Raw genomic sequence first — 22,364 nt, forward strand, 5'->3', positions numbered from 1 at the left:
ATACAGAATTCTGGTCAGTTGAAACTTAGGAGTTTCTTCTCTGAATACACTGAAATGTGTGTTGTTGACTCTGGGAAAAGAATGGACCTCTAGAAGATATCACAAGGCCCATTTACTGTAAATTCCAAGGGAAAAGCAATAATGAACATACACTAGAAGTGTACTAATTTGCACTCTCTAATCAGCCTTTTTCCCCCTCTTTGTAAACATATAAAAGGTCCAATTTACAAGGTCAGCATTATTTTGAAAAAAATTACTTCCCTGTATAATGAATGATCAAAAATAATTAAAACTGAATGAAGACCATCAAAACAAATGAACAATATATATTTAGATGCATTATCCTTGCTGGTTTTCATTATTGTGTTTGTTCATTTTCTCCTCAATTGAATTCACAACACTTACTCATTCACAATGGGTCTGTACATTCACATCTGCACAGTGGTTACCTATGGAAATGCGTTAAGTATCAGCTTTCAGTGTTCCTTCTCACATGCCTTCCCAGCTGTAAATGAGGTTAGGAAACAACACTGTAAACAAGGAAGTCCTTTCAAAAGGTAAAATAGTGGGGGAGGCTGGGGGAAAGACTCTCAGGAAATTTGATTTGTACCTAGGTTTCATTCTTAAAGGAACACCCAAAGCTTGACAGCATTTCAAACTATCGAAATACAAAATATTAAAGGAAGAGATAGCAGAATAAGGCATTATATTTTTACGGTAGTCTCGTATTTTTACTATAAAGAGCAGAATAAGGCATTATAGCAATACCACAAGTATACTACAAAAATATAAATAGCACTGAATACTGAGCTCCTTGTTCCGAGTAGTGGGTTGCTTGCTTTTTCTTTCCCCCCTTCCCTCCTCTTTTTTTAAAAAAAAACAAGTGATGGCAATTCCTTCAGCAAAAAAACAGGACACACACACACAGATGTCATAAATAATTCCAATATAAACCCATGCTAATTTCCTTAATGTGAAACTCCAACACAAATTACTTAGCAGTGAAATTGCACCTCCTCGTATTGTGTATACGAAATAAAAGCGAACAGATGTGCTCTTCCAAACCAAGCTAGTGCTACAATTAAACCAACAGTCATTTTACAAACCAGCGAGCTATTTCATGTGCGTCTACGGCACTAATCATCTTTTCTCCACTACCCCAGCCCAACAGAACAGCGAGTTATTTATAGAGTTATCTATCTTGCACTTTGCAGATGATGCCTAGCATTATGACAACAGTGAAAAGGTCTCCGTACCTGCCTACCTAAAACAAGTTTCTGTAAAGTAATGAATAGAGACAGCTTGGGGACTATCCACCTGCACTGCCTGCCTTTTACTGCCTGCAAAGCGAAACCACAAGGGATTGGCAGAAGGTACTTGTCTGACAGGGCCAGGACAGCCTTTCTCCTCCGTGACAGCCTGGGCCTAGCCTCTTAAACCTGACCCACCATAATTCCTTCACAATGCAGCAGCGAGGCAGCTGACAGTAGCAGCTGCACCTCCTAAGCGAGATGGATGGAATTTTCATAACTAGTTCCCCAAGTTACATTTTACCTTCAAGATAATTTATGAGCTGCTGTGGAGCCTTGAAGAGACAATATGCTTGCCATAAAATTAACTGTAACAGTCTTGTAGGTTATAATTAACACTGGGAAGGTAGCACCAACTGGATGAAACACATGGCATAATTGATGGTGAGACTGGAAATTAAGGAAGCTAACAATATCATTACTGTGCACATCACTTTAGTGAAAACTATGCTTTCCAGGGGTTAATTACAATCCCCTTCTAACGTACACATTCTGACAGGGAGTGGATGAGTGTCACAGCTAGGAGGAGGCAGGTTTGCTGGCAAGGCCACCTTGCACCTGGACTGATGTATATATTGGTTTTTTTGCCTGGAAGAGATATACATGTCAAAGCAGCAGCACCAGCACCTGAACATCTGGCAGCAGGCACACTGTAGCTTAGAGATAGATGATTGCTCAAGCCTCATAGAATATTTCATTTTCTCTGTAGCCAGCATACTTAATAGCAAAGAAGAAAAAATCCTCTCTGAGATTTCACTTAATGGCACACATTATTAATTTAAATGACTTGAGCAAAGAAAAACATTTTAACTTTATATTGCCATAACTTAGCAGCAAATTAAGATTTTTTTTTTCCATCAGTGTATTATCATCTCAGTTTATTACATTAGTCTTTAGAAACATGAAGAGCAATCCTTTTAGCATCTTGTCTGTCAAGGGAATACTGAACTGAAGATGCAATGCTAGTGAGCTAGTTAATCAGAAATAATATTATAAACTGCTGCCATCTTTGGGAAGGAGAACATGCAATTCATCTACCTGTATCTAAGACTCTACTCTCTAGCCAAGGCTTAAGGAATCATTAGTGCAATGTATTTATTTAAATCTCTCTCAAATTATTTTAATGAAGCTTTTTTTTTTTTTGTCCCTGGACAAGATATGCGAAAATGTACAGATAAATGATGCAACAGTGTCACCTACAGGCAAGCAAAACAGTTAAAAACCTTCTCCAACATTGCACCCTCTTCCCTCTCAAATCCCTTTCCTCCCTTCCTTTCCCCTCCCCCAACCTCCCCCTCAATTCCTAACACAGACATCTGGATTTTGGGATTATCCATATCTCCAAATATAAAAAGAAGGTCAAATACCTAAAATGCTTTCAGGATGGCCTAATATAAAATAATTAGACTTTCCATGCCTTACAGTAAACATGCTGTACAGCTTGCAAGTCGTCTATGCTGGAGTGGATACATTACCTCACACCTCCTGAGCGCTTGTTCAAATCCGCCTTTACTAGCTGATCAGAAATAATTCTGATAAGAATATTTTTCAGAACTCAGAAAGACCAAACATTGACATTACTAAATATGAGAAAATAAAAATGAGAAAGTGTCGACTTGCTCAAAAACAACTGGCAAAAATTTTAAGACTATTGTCTAAGCTTGTACAAAAAAATGCCCTCCAGCATAATTTGGAGCTAAAACTGACTCCAGCACATCCACAGGCATAACTGACAGATCCATTCAGCTTACCCTTGTAGGAAGAACGGAACACGCCCTTATTAGTAGCTCTTACAATTCTCAGAACTCTCCTTTTCCAACAGAATACTCTTTTCTCCTTGTATTACTGCTTTTACTTTAATACTTGATAGCCTTTTCTTAGCTTCTCCCACAAACCCTGAATTTTGAGAACCTGTTTCTCGGTTAAATCTTTTTGATACATCTCAAGATACCTTTCTGTTTCAATTATTTCTCTCAATCTCTAATTATATCACCAATATCCACTGATGTTACTTTAACATACTTCTCACCCATGAGTCCTACGTGCTCCACCACCAACCCAGGCTAGATAGTCTCTTGTGAATTACCAGTACGTTGGGATGTTGCATGCCACCAGAAGTGTTCTCAGTTGGGTAACTCAAGTAAGTTAGAGTAGGATTTTCTTCTGCTACTACTACATATGCTTTAAGCACTGCTTCCATTTTGGGCTGCTGTCATTTACCAAAATAAGAATATGAAAATAATGCATGTTATGTAACAGGCTCCCAAGTTCTCTGTTTTTACAGAACATCTTAAGCATAAGAAATGCCAGCTTCCTTTTTTAGCTATTTTGAACATCACCTTAGTTTATAATTTAATAATTCCACAGCAACGATACATTAAGAATTGATAATTCAGACAAAATAAACAGCACAAATAATATAGCCAAATTAAACTGTCAAGATGCCCAAAAGATCTTGTTAGTAGTGAAATAAACAAGTAAATCTAATTCTATTCTCCATTTCATGTTAGTTTCTCTGATTAGTTGGTACATCTCCAACCCATTCTTTGACCTCCCAATGGACTGCACTTCCTGCTCGTCCAATGCTGTTGACATCATCCAGTAATTTACCATGGTTCTCTCACCAGCATAGGAGTATCTGTGTGAGTTACCATAACTTTTAGTGCAAGCAAACTGTATAGCAATGCAACAGACTGACATTCTTCTTTTTGCCCACAGACAGCCATGATATTCATTGGCTTATCACTACCTCACAAACGTGGTCTAGACTGCTTAGAACATTGACAGCGTCTTGCTCAGTTCCTACATCCATTTAATTTTTGGCTGCTCCACAAATGCTAGCAAGGGTACCAATTAGTGTCAGCTGTAACACTTGCTTTATGTGATATATACACCTGGCCTACTTGGACCGGAGAACCAATGCATTTTACATAGGCCATCAAACACAGATACCCAATGGGAATAATCTTTGGCACTATCTACCTGAACCATATTTGAACTGTTGACCTGAAAACAAAAGGCTTTGTATTTCATTACCAACCCCTGGAGCCATCAAGTTCTATATATGTGGAAAAACTTTAATAACATAAGGCTGACAGCATTTAAGACTTAAGGCATGAACTTATGTAAGCATCTGCTCATGCCTCATGCTATGAGATGGAAAGCACACCATTTGGCTAGGTAAACCCTTTATGCTACCCTCCATTTTTTGCATATTGGCAATATACACAGAGTTTTTAAGCACAGATCCTCCAAATTAAATTTATTTAATTCACCTTTATGACAGATCAAGCTGTGACAATAACGGTACTAACAAAAATAGTCCTGTTTTGATAAGGCTTCTATTATTTTACAGAAGAGAGAATTCTATCTTTAGACTCATTTAATTTTAAATGTCTGCGTTTAGACAGAGTTTTAGTTCATCCTAAGTTTGTGAGTAGTTTTATGGACATTTTACATACCATGACATTAGCACATTTTGCTGAATGCAAAGGAAAGTATGGATTGATATTGAAGAAGAAAGAAACCTCAGCGGATAAAGCAAAATAAATCAATCATAATTTTTCATTATCTGGACACGTCACACTTTATCCCTAGTTTATAACACCAGGTCTTTAGCTAATGTGGGCAGCTACAGAGCACTGTACACGACACTGAGTTCTCCCGGCTTTTCTCCTTTTCCTCTGCCTCTGGCAGACACCATTCTCTCTTACAGGAATGATGACAGCTGATGCTAATGCTACTTTGTGGTTCAACTGTCCGATGATGTGGCTAACACTTTGTCTCCACAGATTATAAATTTGTCACCTCTGTGATCTATTCAATCTCCAGTATACCGCAGCCTGGAAACACAATAATCTCCATTTCCAGCATTCAGATCTCCCAGTGGTAGCGAGCAAATCATTGTCAAACCACTGGAAAAACAACATTAACTATCTTTCTTGTACAGCAATCATGAAAGCTTACATACATAAGGAAATGTCACCCATGCTGACCTTAAAAGCCTGTCCAGGTGAAATAAAGTCAAACCTCTAACAAATTCAGCTAAAAAAAATTAAAACAAAATAAAATAAAGAAAATCTTCAAATACACTGACAGAGTGGGAAAACTCTTTATCACTTTCGGAAATTTTAATTGCACTATAAATAAGGACTAAATTTGTGTCATTTGTCAGTTTTAGAAGCATTACTGAATCATGTTTTGAAAAATCCATCTAACATAACAAGAAGAAAAGCATGAAATCAAAAAAGAAAACGTCGAATGATTTTGATTTAGTAGTTATTTGGGTATGGGATGATGCATCTCTTTGGTTTTCAGAAGTGGAGCATTAAAACTAAACTAAAATGATAAAGTAAACCCTCAGAGTAAACAATCCCTACAAAGTGCCTAATGAAAGAGCCTGACATACACAAAAGCTACACACATAGCTGAAGTTCTGAGACTTTTACAGACTGCCTTATAATATCATTTGTTTTAAGTACGTACACCAAGTAACATTTTTTACACCATATTTGCTGTGCATATAGTGACATCACAAGGTAATAGGCAGCATTTTCTGTAAGTAGCCACAGCTTGTAAACATAAAGTCTTTTCAAGGGTAAAAGGTCAAGCCAGTTTCAAAGGAAATAATAGCAGTGGTTAAACAGCAGCATTTAATCAAGCAGTATTTCCATTGTTCTGTAGAGTACTTGTACCTATTGATCCCAAGCTTGACTGCTTCAAAGACTCCTCAATACAAGAAACACAGGTGAAAGACAGAGGCGGAAAACAGGAAGGGTCACAAGAAGCAAAAGAAGTCTGGTAATAAGCAACTGGAGAAAAGTCAAAGGTCAATCAAGGCAGCTGATGTCTAAGCATAACTACATCAGGAGACCTGACAACTTCATTGAAGTTGCAGTGTTTTCTCCATTCATTTAAAAGCTGCAAGGTTGGTTTTCAGTCTGCCTTGAAGCATCTTCCTGATTAACACACAGTATTCAGCATTACCATGTAAGTCACAACGTACATTTACTTCCTGAAAAACTGTTTTAGGTTACATACTGGGTGCTGAACAGTTTAATTTTCTTCTTACATACACACGACACACACAAAATACGAATATCAAAGAATCCAAACATAACCATCTTTTTTTTTTTCCCTGTGATTTCCAAAAGGATGAATCAAAATTTTCATCTATGCTTGTTGCTAACTTACTGAGTATCTATTCCAGCTGACACACATATTGTCCAGAGAGGACAACTGTTACAAAAAACCCACTGGAGATCACACAGTTGTGTGTACTGAGATCCTTACTCATTTCAGAAACATGGACACTGGGTTCCTCAACATGGGGGGTAGGTGGGAAAATCTGTCACTAATGTTACACAAAACAACACAAAAGTTTTAAACAACTCAAATACTTCCCCCCTACTTTCTGTCGGACCTCTGCAATTTATCTGTTAAATCTTTGGAACTAGTGTAGCTCCCATTGCAGTATTTTCTGAAGAGTTCACAATATTTCATATATTTATCATCTTGGCAGGCCTGTGAGAGTGTAAAAAATTTCAGTATTTGTCAATGAGTCTTTTCAACCAGTATTACCACATTACATTTAAAAACTAGCATTTAGTGAGTTCCTGAAAAATACACAAAGTCTGTGACAGAAGGAAAAAAACTGCTCCATTTTTCCCAAAGCCCATGCTAACTTCTTAACCCATGGACTTTTCTTCTATTACAGAAGGAAATACGTTCCTTCTTTACGTCAACACCACTTTCTCCTACTGGAGCTAAAAAGAGTAAAATCTATCTCAATTACCTTCTTAGCTATCATCTAAAATTCCAAGGTATGAAGATGTAAGGCATTAAAAAAAAAAAAAATTAACTTGTTCTTCAAAACAGAAAATAAAATATATAAAACTTTTCCTGTTTGTAGCTCATTTAACATGCATACTGTTTTAGGATTCCCATCCCATGTTCTTCATTGTTCTTCTCATTATAGAACCTAACAGTGTTATCACAGATTAAGACTCAATTGTCATATTATGTACTTATAATTTAAATTCCTATATAAATATCCACATAATAATCCAGATTTCACTGCTGAGAGGTAAGACTATCTCAGTAGTATGATAAGCATTCATTGTAGCTAGCAAAAAAAAATACATACCTTCACATTGTTATGTCAAAATTGTGAGATCTAAGGAGGAGTTTGACAAAGTTGAAAAACCGCTAAGGAATTATAGCTCAAGTTTGACTTGAAACCTGAAACTTACACAATTTGCCGTGAGTAAGAGGTTCTTTTTTGAAGTGTTGTGCAAAGATGGAAGAATATAACAATTCTAAAAATACACAGTGATCGGATCTACAAAATATTATGGGTTGTACAATGACCTCATAAAATAGATTTTTTTCATTGTGTTATTTCAACGAGCCAAGGTTTTAAGCTATTGATTCTTATGAAGATATAACCAATTAACACTTTTCTGCTGTTTATCTCATGAGCCAGAAGAATTTTGTGTTTACTTTGGTCCAAATTATTTATTGAATGTTTATTCTGTTTTCAACTATGTCAATTTGTCATTACATGATGGCTTAGAAAGAACTCTTAAGATTTCAGAATTTGACTAAGCACAACTAGGAAAATACAACCCTCACAAATAATTTTATTTTTTCTATCAAACTTTTCACTTCATTATGTCTTTCTCCAAAACTTTACATTTTCCATTACCTCACTGAATGTCCCCTAAGGGAAATGGTGCAATTTCACTCAGGGAAATAGCAAAATGGACAGAGCCTGTGTCACAATAAAACCATTTTGGACTAATAAAATTTTTTGCATGAAAAAGACTTATTTTGCTAATGATTTAACTAAATGTTTTTTCCTAGCAGTTAATAATTTCAATGTAGTTAAACATTATCCTTTAAATTAATCTATTGTCGATTTCTTGATGACAAATTAGTTTGGTAGTAAATGCATCTATATGAAAAATATTGCAAAAAACGTACTAGCAATTAAGTGGAGTATGTTATGCAAGCCTTAAAGACAGTATTATTATAACATGATACAAATTACAAGTTCTATTGGGAGGAATAAGAGATACAGTTTTTATTGAACTATACTGTCCAGTTCTCTTGGGCATTTACTGATCAGGAGAAGTGCAACATTCTCTCTTGAAATTCAAGCTGGTTGGTTTTTTTTTCCCCCCCAAAACTGTTTCTTTATGATATAACAACTTTTCTGGTTCCAGTTAAAAAGTAAAATAAAAAATGTCAATAGCATCATCAACGGGCTAAAAATATTAAGGCCTTTTTTGAAAATGAATCAGGTGCAGATATTGAACTGTACTTTTTCATCCTTTGTCTCACTTTTCAAATGATAATTTCTTCCACAGCCACCATTAAATCTTGATCTATTCCAGCTCTCTGTATGGGTCATTGATTCTAGATGTACCATGGTTATTTTTAAATGTTTCCCTTTCATAGAGAAAAAGAGGGCTGTCTAGAGCCAGATGGGTAACTTCACACTTCATTTATCAAACCCAATGCACTAGACTCCACCCTCTCTTTCCCACTATTGCTGTTAAATTTCCATATAATTTGGTAACAATTTTCATTATCATACAGTGACCCTAAAAAGCCTACACAGGTTTGTATGGTTAGTCCAAAATTCACAGCTGTTCCCTTTACCCTCTATTTGTTACAGTAGAATCTAAGGTTCCCCTTACTTTATAAGCTGAACAGTGACCTTCTATAAGCAGAGGTCAAGAAGGGGTCAGTTCAAAGGGCTAGAGCAGCTCTTTAACAGCTATAACAACCTGTCCATCAGGCACTATCATGCAGTATAAACAAATCTGGGGCTTTGGAAACTCTGGACCATTTCTGTTAACACTTAGAGGACATTCATTGAGTCCTACCTGAAGTATTTTGGATCACTACCACTCAACATAGAACAACTTGAATCCCTAGAAGACCTGCTCAGATACTTAAGATACCGATGACATCTTTGAGTCGTAAGTATATGAAACAGTGAGCCATAACACCAAGTGCACTACCATGTGTTTTGGACTATGGAGCTGAAATAAAACTTAAAGACTAATTTCAGTTGGTTAATATGCAGAAACACTGGTACAACTTAAAGCAACTAAGGCAAGGACATGCTTTAATCTAGTAGATACGTACACATATCAAAACAGTTCAGATGCCTTTCTCTGAGAAAGGCTAAATTTCTAAAAATTGAATCAGTTTGTATTAACAGTTCCCAGCATTTATTTTTTTTAAGGTGCCAATGACACAAATAAAACTCATGAAAAAACAGAATGCATACATAACTCTACAAAGACCAAGTACAAAGTAAAGTTTTTGCCAGCTGTCCTCCCTTCATTGACCTAAATTTCTTGAAGTTGTACTGTTCATAATGTGCTCTCTAATGCACAATATAAGGTAATTAGAGTCATCTGTATTTAACTTCCAGAGGAAAAAAAATTCTATTATCTAATCTAGCTGATCCCCTGATAGCCTGTTGAAAGTAAAATACTGTAACCTATTGCCTGCCCTTTGACAAGTGCTAATTATTTCCTGTCCAAGCACATTTTTCTCATGTAATTCCAAAGTACACAATAGGCTGATCTCTAAAACATGGGCAGCCCTGCTAGTACCACGGCGGACGTTTTATAACTTTCACCACCGTATGCTTGATGGCTACCACAGCCAGTGCTTCATTCCAGACATCTAGCTGAAGCTTTGATGAAGCAAAGTGAGGTGTATGGTAACAGTCTGTTTATGCAGATCATATGGATGAGACTCTCAGATAGGGCACTGGAATGGGAAACATCAAATGGAAAGAAAAAGGATTATGGATATTTAATACTCAAAGGACACTTCCTTTCAGAACTTTCAAGGCACAATGCCCTTGAATTTTTCTTTCAGGTGTTTAGTTTTAAGGAGGCCTGCACTTTGTCTGCTTGTGCCTTTCCCCACTCCCACCCCCACCCAAGAACTTTAGTGTTTCTGTGTCAGAGACTAGACTATGTCTACAACTGCAACACTGGCTCCAGCCTCTGATTACATTGTGAGCAGAGGCCAGAAACACTGTAACCACTACTTTTAAATGAGTCCTGATTGCCATGATTCCTAATGACTTCATATATTAGGAAATCGTTAAACTAAATGAACACTAAAAAGATATTCCGCTCATTAGAATAATTTAGCGTTTTCCTATCTCTAGGAAGCTTTCTATTCTGGTTCACAACAAAGATGCATGTCCCCCACAGAAAAGCCTTAAGCATTTTCCTCTGTTTCCAATGCAGCCAAACTGTTTGCATTTTTTAGTAAGCATGGTGATGGAAGGCCAACCCCCCCCCCCCCCCGAAATCCCTTAAATTCCTCAAAAAGCAAGAAATAAACCCCATATAATCATACAAACAGTACTGCAGATCCACCTTACTAAGCTCTTTTTCACTCTGAGTTCTTAACTGATTAGTATACAAATAAATACTCCCTACCCATAAGAACACAGACTTATAAAACACAGCCTCTAACTTGTAACAATAATTGCTACTATGTAATAATGTTTAATTTTTATCTAAAGTTTCTAGAATGTTTCAAGTGCACTCACTGTAATTACTGGGAACAGCAAAGCCACTCAAGTGTCAGATACACTACCTACAATTAAATTTTTTAAAGTCAATCTCACAGAATTTTCAGGAACTTTCCAAAGTTATACATTAACAAAACACAGGAGAACACCCTTAACGGGAACATCTAGTGCAGGTAAAAAAATGATGTCAATTGAGTGCTAATTTTGATAAACAAAATCTCATTAAAAAATACTTTTTACTAAAAACTGTATTTAATTGTAAGCACAGGACATCTCCTGGTTTTAAAGGAAAGCTGTACGTTTGGTAGAAAAAACTTCATAGATGTTGGATATTTTATGTACATATCATAAATAAGAAAAAAATAAGAGATTACTAAAGAGTATAAGTCTACAGCTTTTAGAAATAGATGTGAAAAAAGGTGACATCAACTCATTTAGCAGCTAAAGAGAAGGACACAAGGTAGCCTGTGGTGAAAATTCTCTTTTTTGAATTCACATATTTCTGAAAGAACTAGAAGTATAAAGTATCTGTAGTTTCTGAAATGCATTCATCTGACTACATTCTAGTAACATAAACTTTTTCAAATAAGAACTAACAACTTTTTAAAATTGCTAACAACATCATCTGATTTATTACCAAGGTAATACATTCAACTTAAAAACTCCATTGTAATAAAACAGTCACATGATGTGAACTCTAGCAATACGTACATTTATGCCAATCTCACCCAACACAACCTGGCTAACACCAGTAGGACACCATGAGAAAACGTGAGGATCATGAAGAAAGCAGACAAGAAGGTATTTATTAGCATGGCATGCCAGCAAGGAGTATTGCTCATACTGTTAGCAATACAAGGAAAACCTTAGGGTGCTTAAGGTGATACCAATCGTCAAATATGTATGCTGCCTGTCAAGCTATTATCAATAGATTGCACTATATATGCACAATACAGGAGCATTCTACCCCTCAAAGTAACTGAAATCAGAATCAGGAACACTGACTATTCCATTCAAGGAAAAATATTATTTGAACAGTAAAAATTTTTAACTCTTTCTTTTTAAATGTCAACTTGCCCCACCACAAGTGGCTTTATAGGAGTATATTTGATATATTTGTTTCTAATTTTATTATCTTACTATTTTTCTCGAATTTCTCACCTTGCTGTCCACTCTTTACGCAGCCTTTGTCGCTCAGTAAGAACTAGCAAGAAGCAGCTGATGGTTTCATTCCTTTGTTCCTCAATTTGTTCCCCTTTTCCAACTTCAGAGAGGACCAGGCTGGTCTTAAAGGGAAAAAACACATAGAAATTATAATCTAGAAATAGGAAACAATGTGTAAAATTAATAAAAAGCCCATAAGCAAATAAGGACAGTAAATCGATATCTTTTCTTATTACAGTTCCACTGCTGACAAATCAATACAGTAAATGATGGTTAGAAATGGCCACCATATATCTGGTATTCAATCAATGTACATGGCATATAAGGTAAACCTTAAAATCTCATTGCTTTAAATAACACAAGACATTGTGTATTCTAGCTCTCATTTTCTCAAGAAAATTCTTTTCTTTTCTAAATATTTTCTTCTATCAAATCATATCAGATATGTTTCCCTCAATATAGCATTTGTTTGGGGGATTTCCCCCTCCCCTCTGATCCTTGGTAAAGCTAAAGTAGAAAATACCTGTTTGTGTTGTATCTTCTGGAAGCAATTTCTGATGATGTATCCATGTTTTCTTTATCATGAAATATTTCAAGTAGACAAGTAGTAAAACTCTACCTTTTTCATTTATGGAATAAATTAAAAATTGCTAAAAAAAAAAGTGTATATCTATATATATGCAATGGATTTAAGTCATTGTGGACTGGGATCACACTCAGTCTCTGCAGACCAGAAGTTACTGGCCTTCCCAAATGTTGTGTCGACAGTTAATGTTGATGCAATGAAACTGCAGATCTTACTATCCTTCATCCATCCAGCAAACTAACTCCAACACCCTCACTCCATCTTTACCTTCAACTACTAACTCACCCACCATTTTCTCCTCTTCTTTCCCCTATGCTTCCCTTCGTCTGCCAGCTTGGGAAAGAAATGGCACATGCTGATAGTCACACTATTAACATGTAAGTCAACCAGTGTACATCTGCTGACTTGATGTGCAGCAGTCCAACCTCAACCCAGAGTTCTAGAGTCAATGCTGCAGTCTTTTCCTTCAGTGAAGATACCGTATTTGCCTTTCTCGCCTTAACCAGCCACTGATTTTCACTTAATTATCTTTGCTAATCTAACCTTTGGCCACATGTTCTGCAAACATATCAAAGTTTCTAAACGCTTTTGGGAAGGACGACTGAATGGACAGAATGCTTGCACAAACCTAGTTTTTTCACAAAAAAATATGTTTCTAACCTGAGCAGTTGTGGAATTGAGTTTGAAAACTCAAATATCACCAAGAGCCGCAATTGCTGCCCCCAGCATGGCCTCTCTTATAAGAGCAACATGACAAAAAGACACAGCGTATTGCCTCCTCCTCAACATCACACACACATTACATTCTGCCCTGCCCAGATGTACAACCACTAAAATTCCTCTGGGGATTCTGTGAGATAAATGGTTATTATCTTCAGTTTGTGCAAACAGGAAGATCTATCCTTGGTCTGACAGGGTTTTTTTTCCCCACAAGAAAGAGCAATATGCAGATTATACACTTCTTAAGCTATGTAAAGTAAGCAGTCACATTGCTACTGCCATGGTGGTTCCAAGAGACAAGCACGACAGGGTTAATAGAGACAGAAAATAATTTTATTACACCAACATCAGATGACAAAGACCAAAAAGCACCTTCATCCCCATCTCCCAGCTCTATCAGTTGGGCTACCAAAAGGCATTACCCCGTAATATGGGACTTACACATCAAAAAGAACATTTTCTTGTAAACCCCAAAATGTTCAAAACTCTGTCTATACAGATCACATTCTTGACCCTGCTTTGACATTACAAAGCAAACAAAAAGCCAGAGAGCATTTTCAGATAAGGATTCCCTAACAAGGGTTTCCTTTGCCATGACCTACAACATCTTTTCCACAAGCTCTAATACTGCCAGCTTCAACAATCCTGATCTTACAGCCTCACTTCCAGCAACTGCACAGTTTAAAGCAGGATTTGGTAGAGGACTTCAGCATATGAGAACATACTTCATGAGATGAAGGGATATACATTCTCTAACTGATGTAAATTAACACGCCTTGTCATTCAGAATAAATATGCCCATTAAGGCTTTAACTTTTATATTTACCATGTGCAAGACTTGACACTGCACTGTAACTAAAGCTTATCTCTGTATTAAGGATGATCAGACTGTAGCCATACAATTAGGTCACAGTACACCAACATTTCCCTTTCAAAGTCCTTGGATGGCCTTATTAATCACAATGGGATAGGGAAATCCACTGTGACAGTCGAAGTCTACTTCTCTCCAAGACTGCAGAAAAGCCCGAAGTTTAATGATGCTGTGCCTCACAAAGCTGAAAGTAGTTATTTGCAGGCAACAAACATCAAGATCCCCTAAATAAGTGATTCCCAAAGTGTAGAGCACGGAGAACTGATAGTTCCTAAAGAATTTTCAGTTAAAATCTGATGAAAAGAGGATGTGATTAGAGTATTATCAGTCAGAGAAAACGGGTGATCACTTCTCCAAGCATTCACAATCACATAATGCTTTTGTATGGCCTGGCCAAATTGCAACTTTGGTACTGAGTTCCACTACCTAAAGTCCCCTCCATCTACAGGAACATAATAATTCTGGAAATTGAACATACTTTAATTTTTAGTGATAGAACAATTATATTGCCCCAGCTCTCTGTTAACACCTTCCATTTATGCGGTGATGTACACAGTTAAGTCAAACTCATAGTTTGACACTGACATCATAAACGCTTCTTTACTGAGCCCTGTGAGTACAGTTGCAGCTACCTGGAGGGTGAAACAGTACTATTAAGCAACATACAACAACAATACATAGCAATTTAACTGATTTACTTCTTTTTTTAAGAGAGCTGAGGGCAGTAAAGTTACCCAGAATGTGAGTGCAGGGCTTGATATGTAGCTTTTATAAATGGTTTCTTAATAACTTGCTATTCTTATCATCTCAATAAAAATCCCAAATTGTAACAAATAAAGCAGCATTCTGGGTAAAATAATATTATAAAACATGTTCCTTTGAAAGTTTTCTTTTCTATGTAACTTGTTTTGTGATTTATTTTTAACAAGGAGATTCAATATATACCTTGACTGATAAAGGTCAAGGGTTCAAGAAACTCGGTCAAAGATGTTATCAGCTGGGAAAGCCATTTCCTCACATCAACACTGATAAAAATCCATCAGAAACCCAGCCGATACCACCCCTGCTCTAAAGGGCAGGAATGACCTTCTTTTGAACATCACTATAGTTGCACATCCCATCAAAGAAAATCTGACCTTGTGTCTCAATTCTTTTAATGTTCTTTAATGACAGATAATTTTCTGCAGAGGCCCCCTTTGCCCAATGCTGAGTGAAGCCTTCACATTTCTGAACTGGACTCAACACTGACTCAGTGTTTTTCAGCACACTTGGGACCACAGGACAGTAGAGTAAATAAACAATGTAACCAGCCCTACAGCCTGTCTTATCTCATCCTTGTGTTCACAGAGATTCTTGAGGGTGGTAATGTTTACAAATTGTTGAAACTTTCTTTCTTCTGCTTCCTGAGCTAGCAAAAACATATCCTGGACAACCTAAGCAACGAGATTACACAAATTGCTTATCACTTGGGGGAAGCAACTTCTTGCCTCATTGGCCAGCATGTCTCTTTATTAAGTAGCACTGCTAATATTTTCAGCAAGTCTTCCACATTTCTCCTTACAGATCTATTAATTTATTTAGGGCATTTCCTTGTAAATCCCAAATGGCATGGTCTTAAAAAAAACTACACAACCCACCTATCAAAAAAGCCCAAAGCTATATACGCATATATATAGTGGTTGCCTATCCAGTCTTGTATGTTAAGGACAGTATTTAGGAAATTATATCCTTTATGTTCTTTCTGGTACAGCAGCAGAACTAAATCTAGTGCGCTACTGACATCAGGCAACAGCCATCAGAGCATCTTCTATTGCGTAAGAAAGAAAGGTACTAAGATAAGATTTTAAGAGACCAATATAACAGTCTTCTCATACCCACTGACAAAATATATCAGTGACACGGGACTGAACAGAAACTGTTATAATCAAGTCTGACTATTCACCCAGGTTACACACTCAAAATTAGATACCTTTTATGAGTCTTAAGCTAACCTAGGTATTGTAACAGGATTAAAATAATATTTTTTTTTTTCTTAGATACACAGCAGAAGAAACTATGTTTCAACTTCAGTAGGCCACTACCCTGCTTAACTGTATATTTCCTGGGTGAATACCACAACATGCTTACAAACAAGCAAAAAAACCCAAACTCTAAACACTCCAAAACCCACACTAGTACATTTTTAGTCTTTTCAAGCTAGATTTCCCTTCCTTCAATACAGAGCTCTTGAGGAGCCAGACTTAAGGTTAGAAACATTGTATAGCTGGAGACATGAAGCCTAGTATTCTGTCAAACAAATTAGCCTTCAGTCTGAAACTAAAGTGGCACTTGGGACAGTTTGTCTCTTGGTCCCACTTTATTGGGTCAACAAATCAGATTTTTCACTCTGAGTTAAGATTTCATTTACTCACCACCAGTTTAAATAGGATAAGCTTCTGAATCTAACCACTTCTACTTTAATATAGCAGTCAATAATCAATAACTATTACAGAAACGAAAAACACAAAGTGTAAAATCTGTTAGCAGGGCTAAAATTTTAGATGTCATTCTGTATCTTCCTTGTTATTTTTGTGACTTTATTTTGCTCTTAGTGCAAAAAGTATCCTGATGAAATTCTGTAAAACTAGAACACCGTAACTTTTGGGGGGGGAGGGGGCAGGGAGGGGAAGAACGTGAAATCTATTAAGCTACGTTAATTTAACATGTCATAACTTCTGTGTGATAAAAAAGCTAGTAATTGCTTACAAACCACTGCTCATTTCTTCTTTACTTTTAAAATTTTTACTTAAAATATAAGCAAATGCACCCATTTTCTTTGATAAGATGGAAGCAGCCAGTATGGTTTAAGTTATCACCCAGTAATTTGAGCATATTAAACCCAATTCTCTGCCTTTCGTATATTAAACCACTATGCCAGGTATCACAGTTTCACTCAGCAACCCTCATGTTTTGGATGATATTGAAAAATGGCTCATGTTTGTCAAAGAAAGTAAAAAAAAAAAAAAAAAAACCAAACCCAAAAAAGGGGTAAAGAGGAAAAAAGTGTTGTTTATAGAAGCCAGCTGCTCTGGCTTCGGCGCCAGCAGCTCTTCATCCTGCTATTTTACGCTCGCAACCCCCACTGCCCCCACTGGCACAGGTACAACTAAACGTTGACTTCAATGCTTCAGAGAGCACTCAACTGATTCTGTACATGATTAATTGCCAAAGACATGGCTGACCATATGGAACAGAGAAAGCATCAAGTAATTCATACTTCTGTATATGATCATTTGGCCCCTGTTGTTTTAATGTACAGGAAAGAGCTAGTATAGCACAGACCTGGTGTCTTGCCCTTGACAGCCCATTAAGAAATCTCAAAGCACCTAGTTGAAGTTAGGCTGTTGGCTTTTCAATAGCAGCCTAATAAAACAGAAGCAAAGCTTTCCAACTAGTCTTAAATCTTTCACATACAGTACATTAACCACTGCTGCTAAAACAACTGGTTTCTTATGATAGGAAATGGGATTTGATTTCTAGCCTCTGCATACTTACTGAAAGCCTTTTTCTGACCTTTGTAGGGTTTACAAAATCATTGTTCGTTTTTCCTGCCATTTTCCCAGTTTCTTGCCATGGTGATCCTAATAGATTTGTTTAAGGTTCAGTACATTCTACTCTTACTAGCTGTTATATGCAAACTGTGCAATGAAGGTAGGCTCATGGGAGCTGAAAGGAAAGAAATTATTATTAACTGTTTTCTTCCTGAGAGTCAGAGAAGTCACTGCAACATCTAAAACATAATTTACTTTTAAAGAGCCTATAAAACAAAACAAAAAATTCCTGAAAAGAAGCAATATACTAGCTTGTGCTTTCTTTTATCAGACTGGAGACAAATCATCAAATTTCATTTGAGAAGGAAGGACAATTTATTTTAAAGCTGTAGTATTCTCAAGGATGTCTGACAGAGCTCAATGAAAAGAAAAAGGTACAGACTTGGAATATATGTCAGTATATTTAACTGCTTTATCTTAGTTTTATCTATGGTTAACATCTTTTCAGTCATATGCAGTCAAAGAAAAACGTTTAAATAATGTCTCCCTGTCAAGGCTTTTAAGATGACAGTGCTAAAAAGTTAATCCCCATCCTCACAGATCTGGCAGCTTTGACATATGTTGGCAAGGATGTATTTGCTGGCACCATCCGATAGAAAATATTTACATGGAGTTTTCTTGTCTGTGGATTTTCTAGTTGTCTAAATGATCCTCATGGTCTGAAGGGCCTTATGTGGGAAATCCTAATCATTGGACATTCATCAGTGGTAATTTCCCAGGCTACTGAATTCAGCTAACACTCTTAATACTCCAACAGAATACATGAATAATCCACAAGCCAACATAAAACTCCGTAACTGTTCTGGTTATTGATAGAGCACTTCCAACATTAAAATAAGTTTGTCTGAGTCAAATATTACATCTGTATTTAAATAAAATATAAAGGAATAGAGATTTTTATGAAAGACATGTAATTTTTGTATTTTTGTAGGGTAAAAGGAATGGAGGCTCAAGTTTCTGGTGTGAAACCATTGCCACAAAGATTATATATTCTCCCCTACCATTATATTCAATGGTGCACATCTAAACTAAGCAAGTACATAACCCAATTATAGAGTAGAATGCTTAAGTTAGACATACGCTTAAGCTCTATATAAAAGGCTACATGCATTAAAATGTAGGGAGCCCTGCCTCTCTTTGAGGTATTCACTGCTGACAAAGGATGAATACCTGACTTGACAGATGAGTAGCTCAACCTAGAAAAACCTACAGAGAGTAGATCACTTAAAAGATTTCCAAAGAAAGTTTAGGTCTTTTCTAGACTAGAAAGTCATACCATTTAACTACACCTGTGGAGCTAAAGCAGTACGTTTTCTAGCTATATGAGTTTAAAGGTCATAAATTAAACCAAGCAGAGCTTATTTGGAAAAACTGTTACCTTTATGTCTATATAAGCATATTTATACTAGGGTCCTGAACCATATATTTAGGAAAAAGGAATCCAAGCAGAAGTAATGACCGAGTAGTTTTTGATTACTCTGGCATGCCAAAACTGAATGAATTTCCAATGGAGAAAAAAAATCTTTTTTACTGGATGATTCAATGCAGTTATGATAGGTATCAGAAAGATTTTCAATACTTAGTTACAAAGAAAAAAGAAGTATAAAGATCAACACTTCCAAAATATTTTTGCTGCACTAATCGGTTTGGCAATGTTCTAAAGGTGAAGTATAACCCATCTCATCAAGAAAGAGCAAGCAAACCACTCAAGATATTTGGAATAAGAGTGGCTTAGCATCTTCAGATGTATGGGTGAGTTAAAGGTTACCCTTTAGCCACATTCTCCCAGAGCATGGCCCCTCCACCTCTGAACCATCAATAGCACAAAGACTGAAGCAGGCCTACCATGCATAGTGGATTATATGAAGTGTAAAACATTGTGGGGAAAAAGCTTTTGAAAGAAGTCAGGAAAAAGAAATCACACTTGCAAGAAGATCCAGCTGACAGGCTAGTCCCTAACAAGTGAATATGTTTGAAAACATTGTGAATGCAAGAAAAGAACACGCCTTTTGTTTCCAAACCTACAGTGTGTCTTTACCACAACTGTTGCCTGCATGGCTGAACATATGTTTTCTGAACAAGAACTGAAGCAGAAAGTGTTCTTTGTTATAATTCACTCCTTTGTATACACCTCCCTTTTCCCATTTTGGTCACATGCAAACAGTAGTTACGCTGAACACTTAAGTTCTGAAGGACTGCACAGCAGTGTATGCTTCAGTGATTATTTACTATTGCTGAAATCTGTTGAGCTAAGATGCAATACAAGACTCACTTCACCAATGTGCACTCTGGACAGCTTACATTTTGCAATACTGAATCACGCTGAGTACAACCTGCACAAGTTCACTTAGCCAGCAGACAGAATTTTCATCATCAACAACAATGTGCAGTTCTAATAAGCACTGAAGAATCATACAACACATGATCTTATGTGTTCAAAAAGAACACAAAAAGAGTACCCTATAAATATGATTTTCTTAGCATGTCAAAATTAACCTCATCAGATATTATGAATAATTTACGGAGGTAGGAAGGAGAGGAAAAAACCATGGACTTCAAAGCTAGAAGTAGGTAATACCACCTCACAAACACTGAAGTGAACTCTAGTTTGAATTAAACACTCATATAATTTTACTGATTCTAATGAAATAATTCTACATGTAAGCAAGGCTTTGCTTTGACTCATCTAATTTATACTGAAGCCCTAATACACTAAGCTACATAAAAGCTTCTGTTAAAATATTTACACATACAAACCTATACCAAAAATCTCCAAACTAGACTCCCAGTCTTCGTAGCACTCAAAATACAAACTGGAATCACTAAACTTAATATTATTGGTCACACAAAAAATTATTTTTAAAGATCCCCAAACTATGAAGAAAGATGGAAAACAGTGAGTGCTAGATTCTGAATTCGTTATTGTATTTTCATTTGTGACTATCTTTCAGTGTTTAATTACATGTCATATTACTGATTTCCTTGAAAAGCACACCTTAGTATCTATTTAGTATGGAAAAGCCTAGAACACCAACATTTTCCTCCCATCACTGAAGCCACTACCTGTTGCCATCAAGCCACTTACTGCCTTAGCCACAATACTTTCTAGCACAATGTCTAGTAAAATACAGCTATGCGATAATTTGGGATCTATTCCCAATGTTATTAGTTTTATTGAAATAATTTAAAACACAGAAAGCCAAGTTACAGAATGGATTAAACACTGCAGAATGAAGAAGCTGCAAGCCACAGTCAAATGAAATAGCAAACAGCTTATGTCCAGAAGTGCCTGTGGGCATGCTTTGTCCAGGACACATGCCCTAGCAGAACAGCAATTTAGTACATATGCAAGATAGCCGCATAACAGCTGAATTTTATCTTTGAATGACATAAGGGTTCAATGCTTTTATCATCCTCACAGTGCTATAAATGCACCAGGTCTGTGGATCATATGTCCTTGTGAGAATGGAACTCCCACCATGTTGTTTCAAAAATGAAGCTTTGTCACATTTGGCTCAAGTAACAGCTTCATTACCCCCAGTGACACCATAGCACACCTTTATGTAGATTTAAAATTCATAATTGTCTAAGTGCAGTAGTAATATTAGCTGTCATGGCAAAAGGGACAGAAAAAGAATGTAGACCTTGTCCCTGGAAAGAGGGAACCCGATATATGTATTTAATGTATGGGGAATACGGCATGGTCAAGCAGCAAGGAGGACACCACCACCCACTAGTAGAGGCTGATGATAAAAACAGCATTTGGAAATAAACTTCTTTGCAAGCTATGATCCTTGTTCCTCAGCTAAAAAGTAGGCAAGCTGATTTTAGTGCCTTATCCTCCTCCAGTTTTGTTATAGTACATAACTATATTTTTACATAAAAATATGTGCTAGGCACTTCATATACAGGCCATGCAAATGGTGACGACCTGCCATTGAGGGTGTGCAATGTAAGCGTACAAATAAATGCAATATACTACCAAATTTAAAAAATGGGGGACTGACAAAGGAGAACATACAGAGAAATTTACTGATTTAACTGTCATTAAACAGTCACCCATAACATGTACAGTCACTATTTCGGATGCAGTACTTAGAGTAAACAGAGATTCCTTTGGGGGGGCGGGCAGTCAATTACTTATTTTTACTTGTCCCACATTCAGAGTATGTTTAGGAACAAAGTTTTGCGCATGTCATTCTGACTTACTAGAGCATAAAGCTACATAATCTTGTAATATATGTATGCCACCTATATGTGGACACTGATTTCCCCTTACGAGTGATAAAGGGGAATATGTCTTACTAGTATATACAGGCAACACAAATCTTACACTTAAAAGAAAAAAAGATAATTGCAAAATGAACTCAGTAGTCCAGGTACACCTACAATGCTAAATAAGGCAATGCTTCATTACAATTAATACGTCTGGTCAAACTTACAAACCCATAGGCTCAAGAGAAACTTACACTTTTTTCTAGAACAAAACCAACCTCCTCCTAAATTAAATTAAACTGACAGTAAACTCTGCCTAATCCTTTATGTGTAT

At 36.5% G+C, this 22,364-nt stretch overlaps 1 protein-coding gene across 1 annotated transcript in view; it reads right to left on the reverse strand.

The window, feature by feature from the left end:
• The window catches only part of FTO (FTO alpha-ketoglutarate dependent dioxygenase), a 261,777-nt gene that overhangs the window by 131,050 nt on the left and 108,363 nt on the right, over positions 1-22,364 (reverse strand). Inside the window, exon 8 of the mRNA XM_075715717.1 lies at positions 12,046-12,170. Within this exon, the coding sequence (XP_075571832.1) occupies positions 12,046-12,170 (125 nt within the window). The remainder of the gene's footprint in view (positions 1-12,045; positions 12,171-22,364) is intronic.

This window comes from Pelecanus crispus, chromosome 8, assembly GCF_030463565.1.
Source record: "Pelecanus crispus isolate bPelCri1 chromosome 8, bPelCri1.pri, whole genome shotgun sequence".
NCBI lineage: Eukaryota > Metazoa > Chordata > Aves > Pelecaniformes > Pelecanidae > Pelecanus > Pelecanus crispus.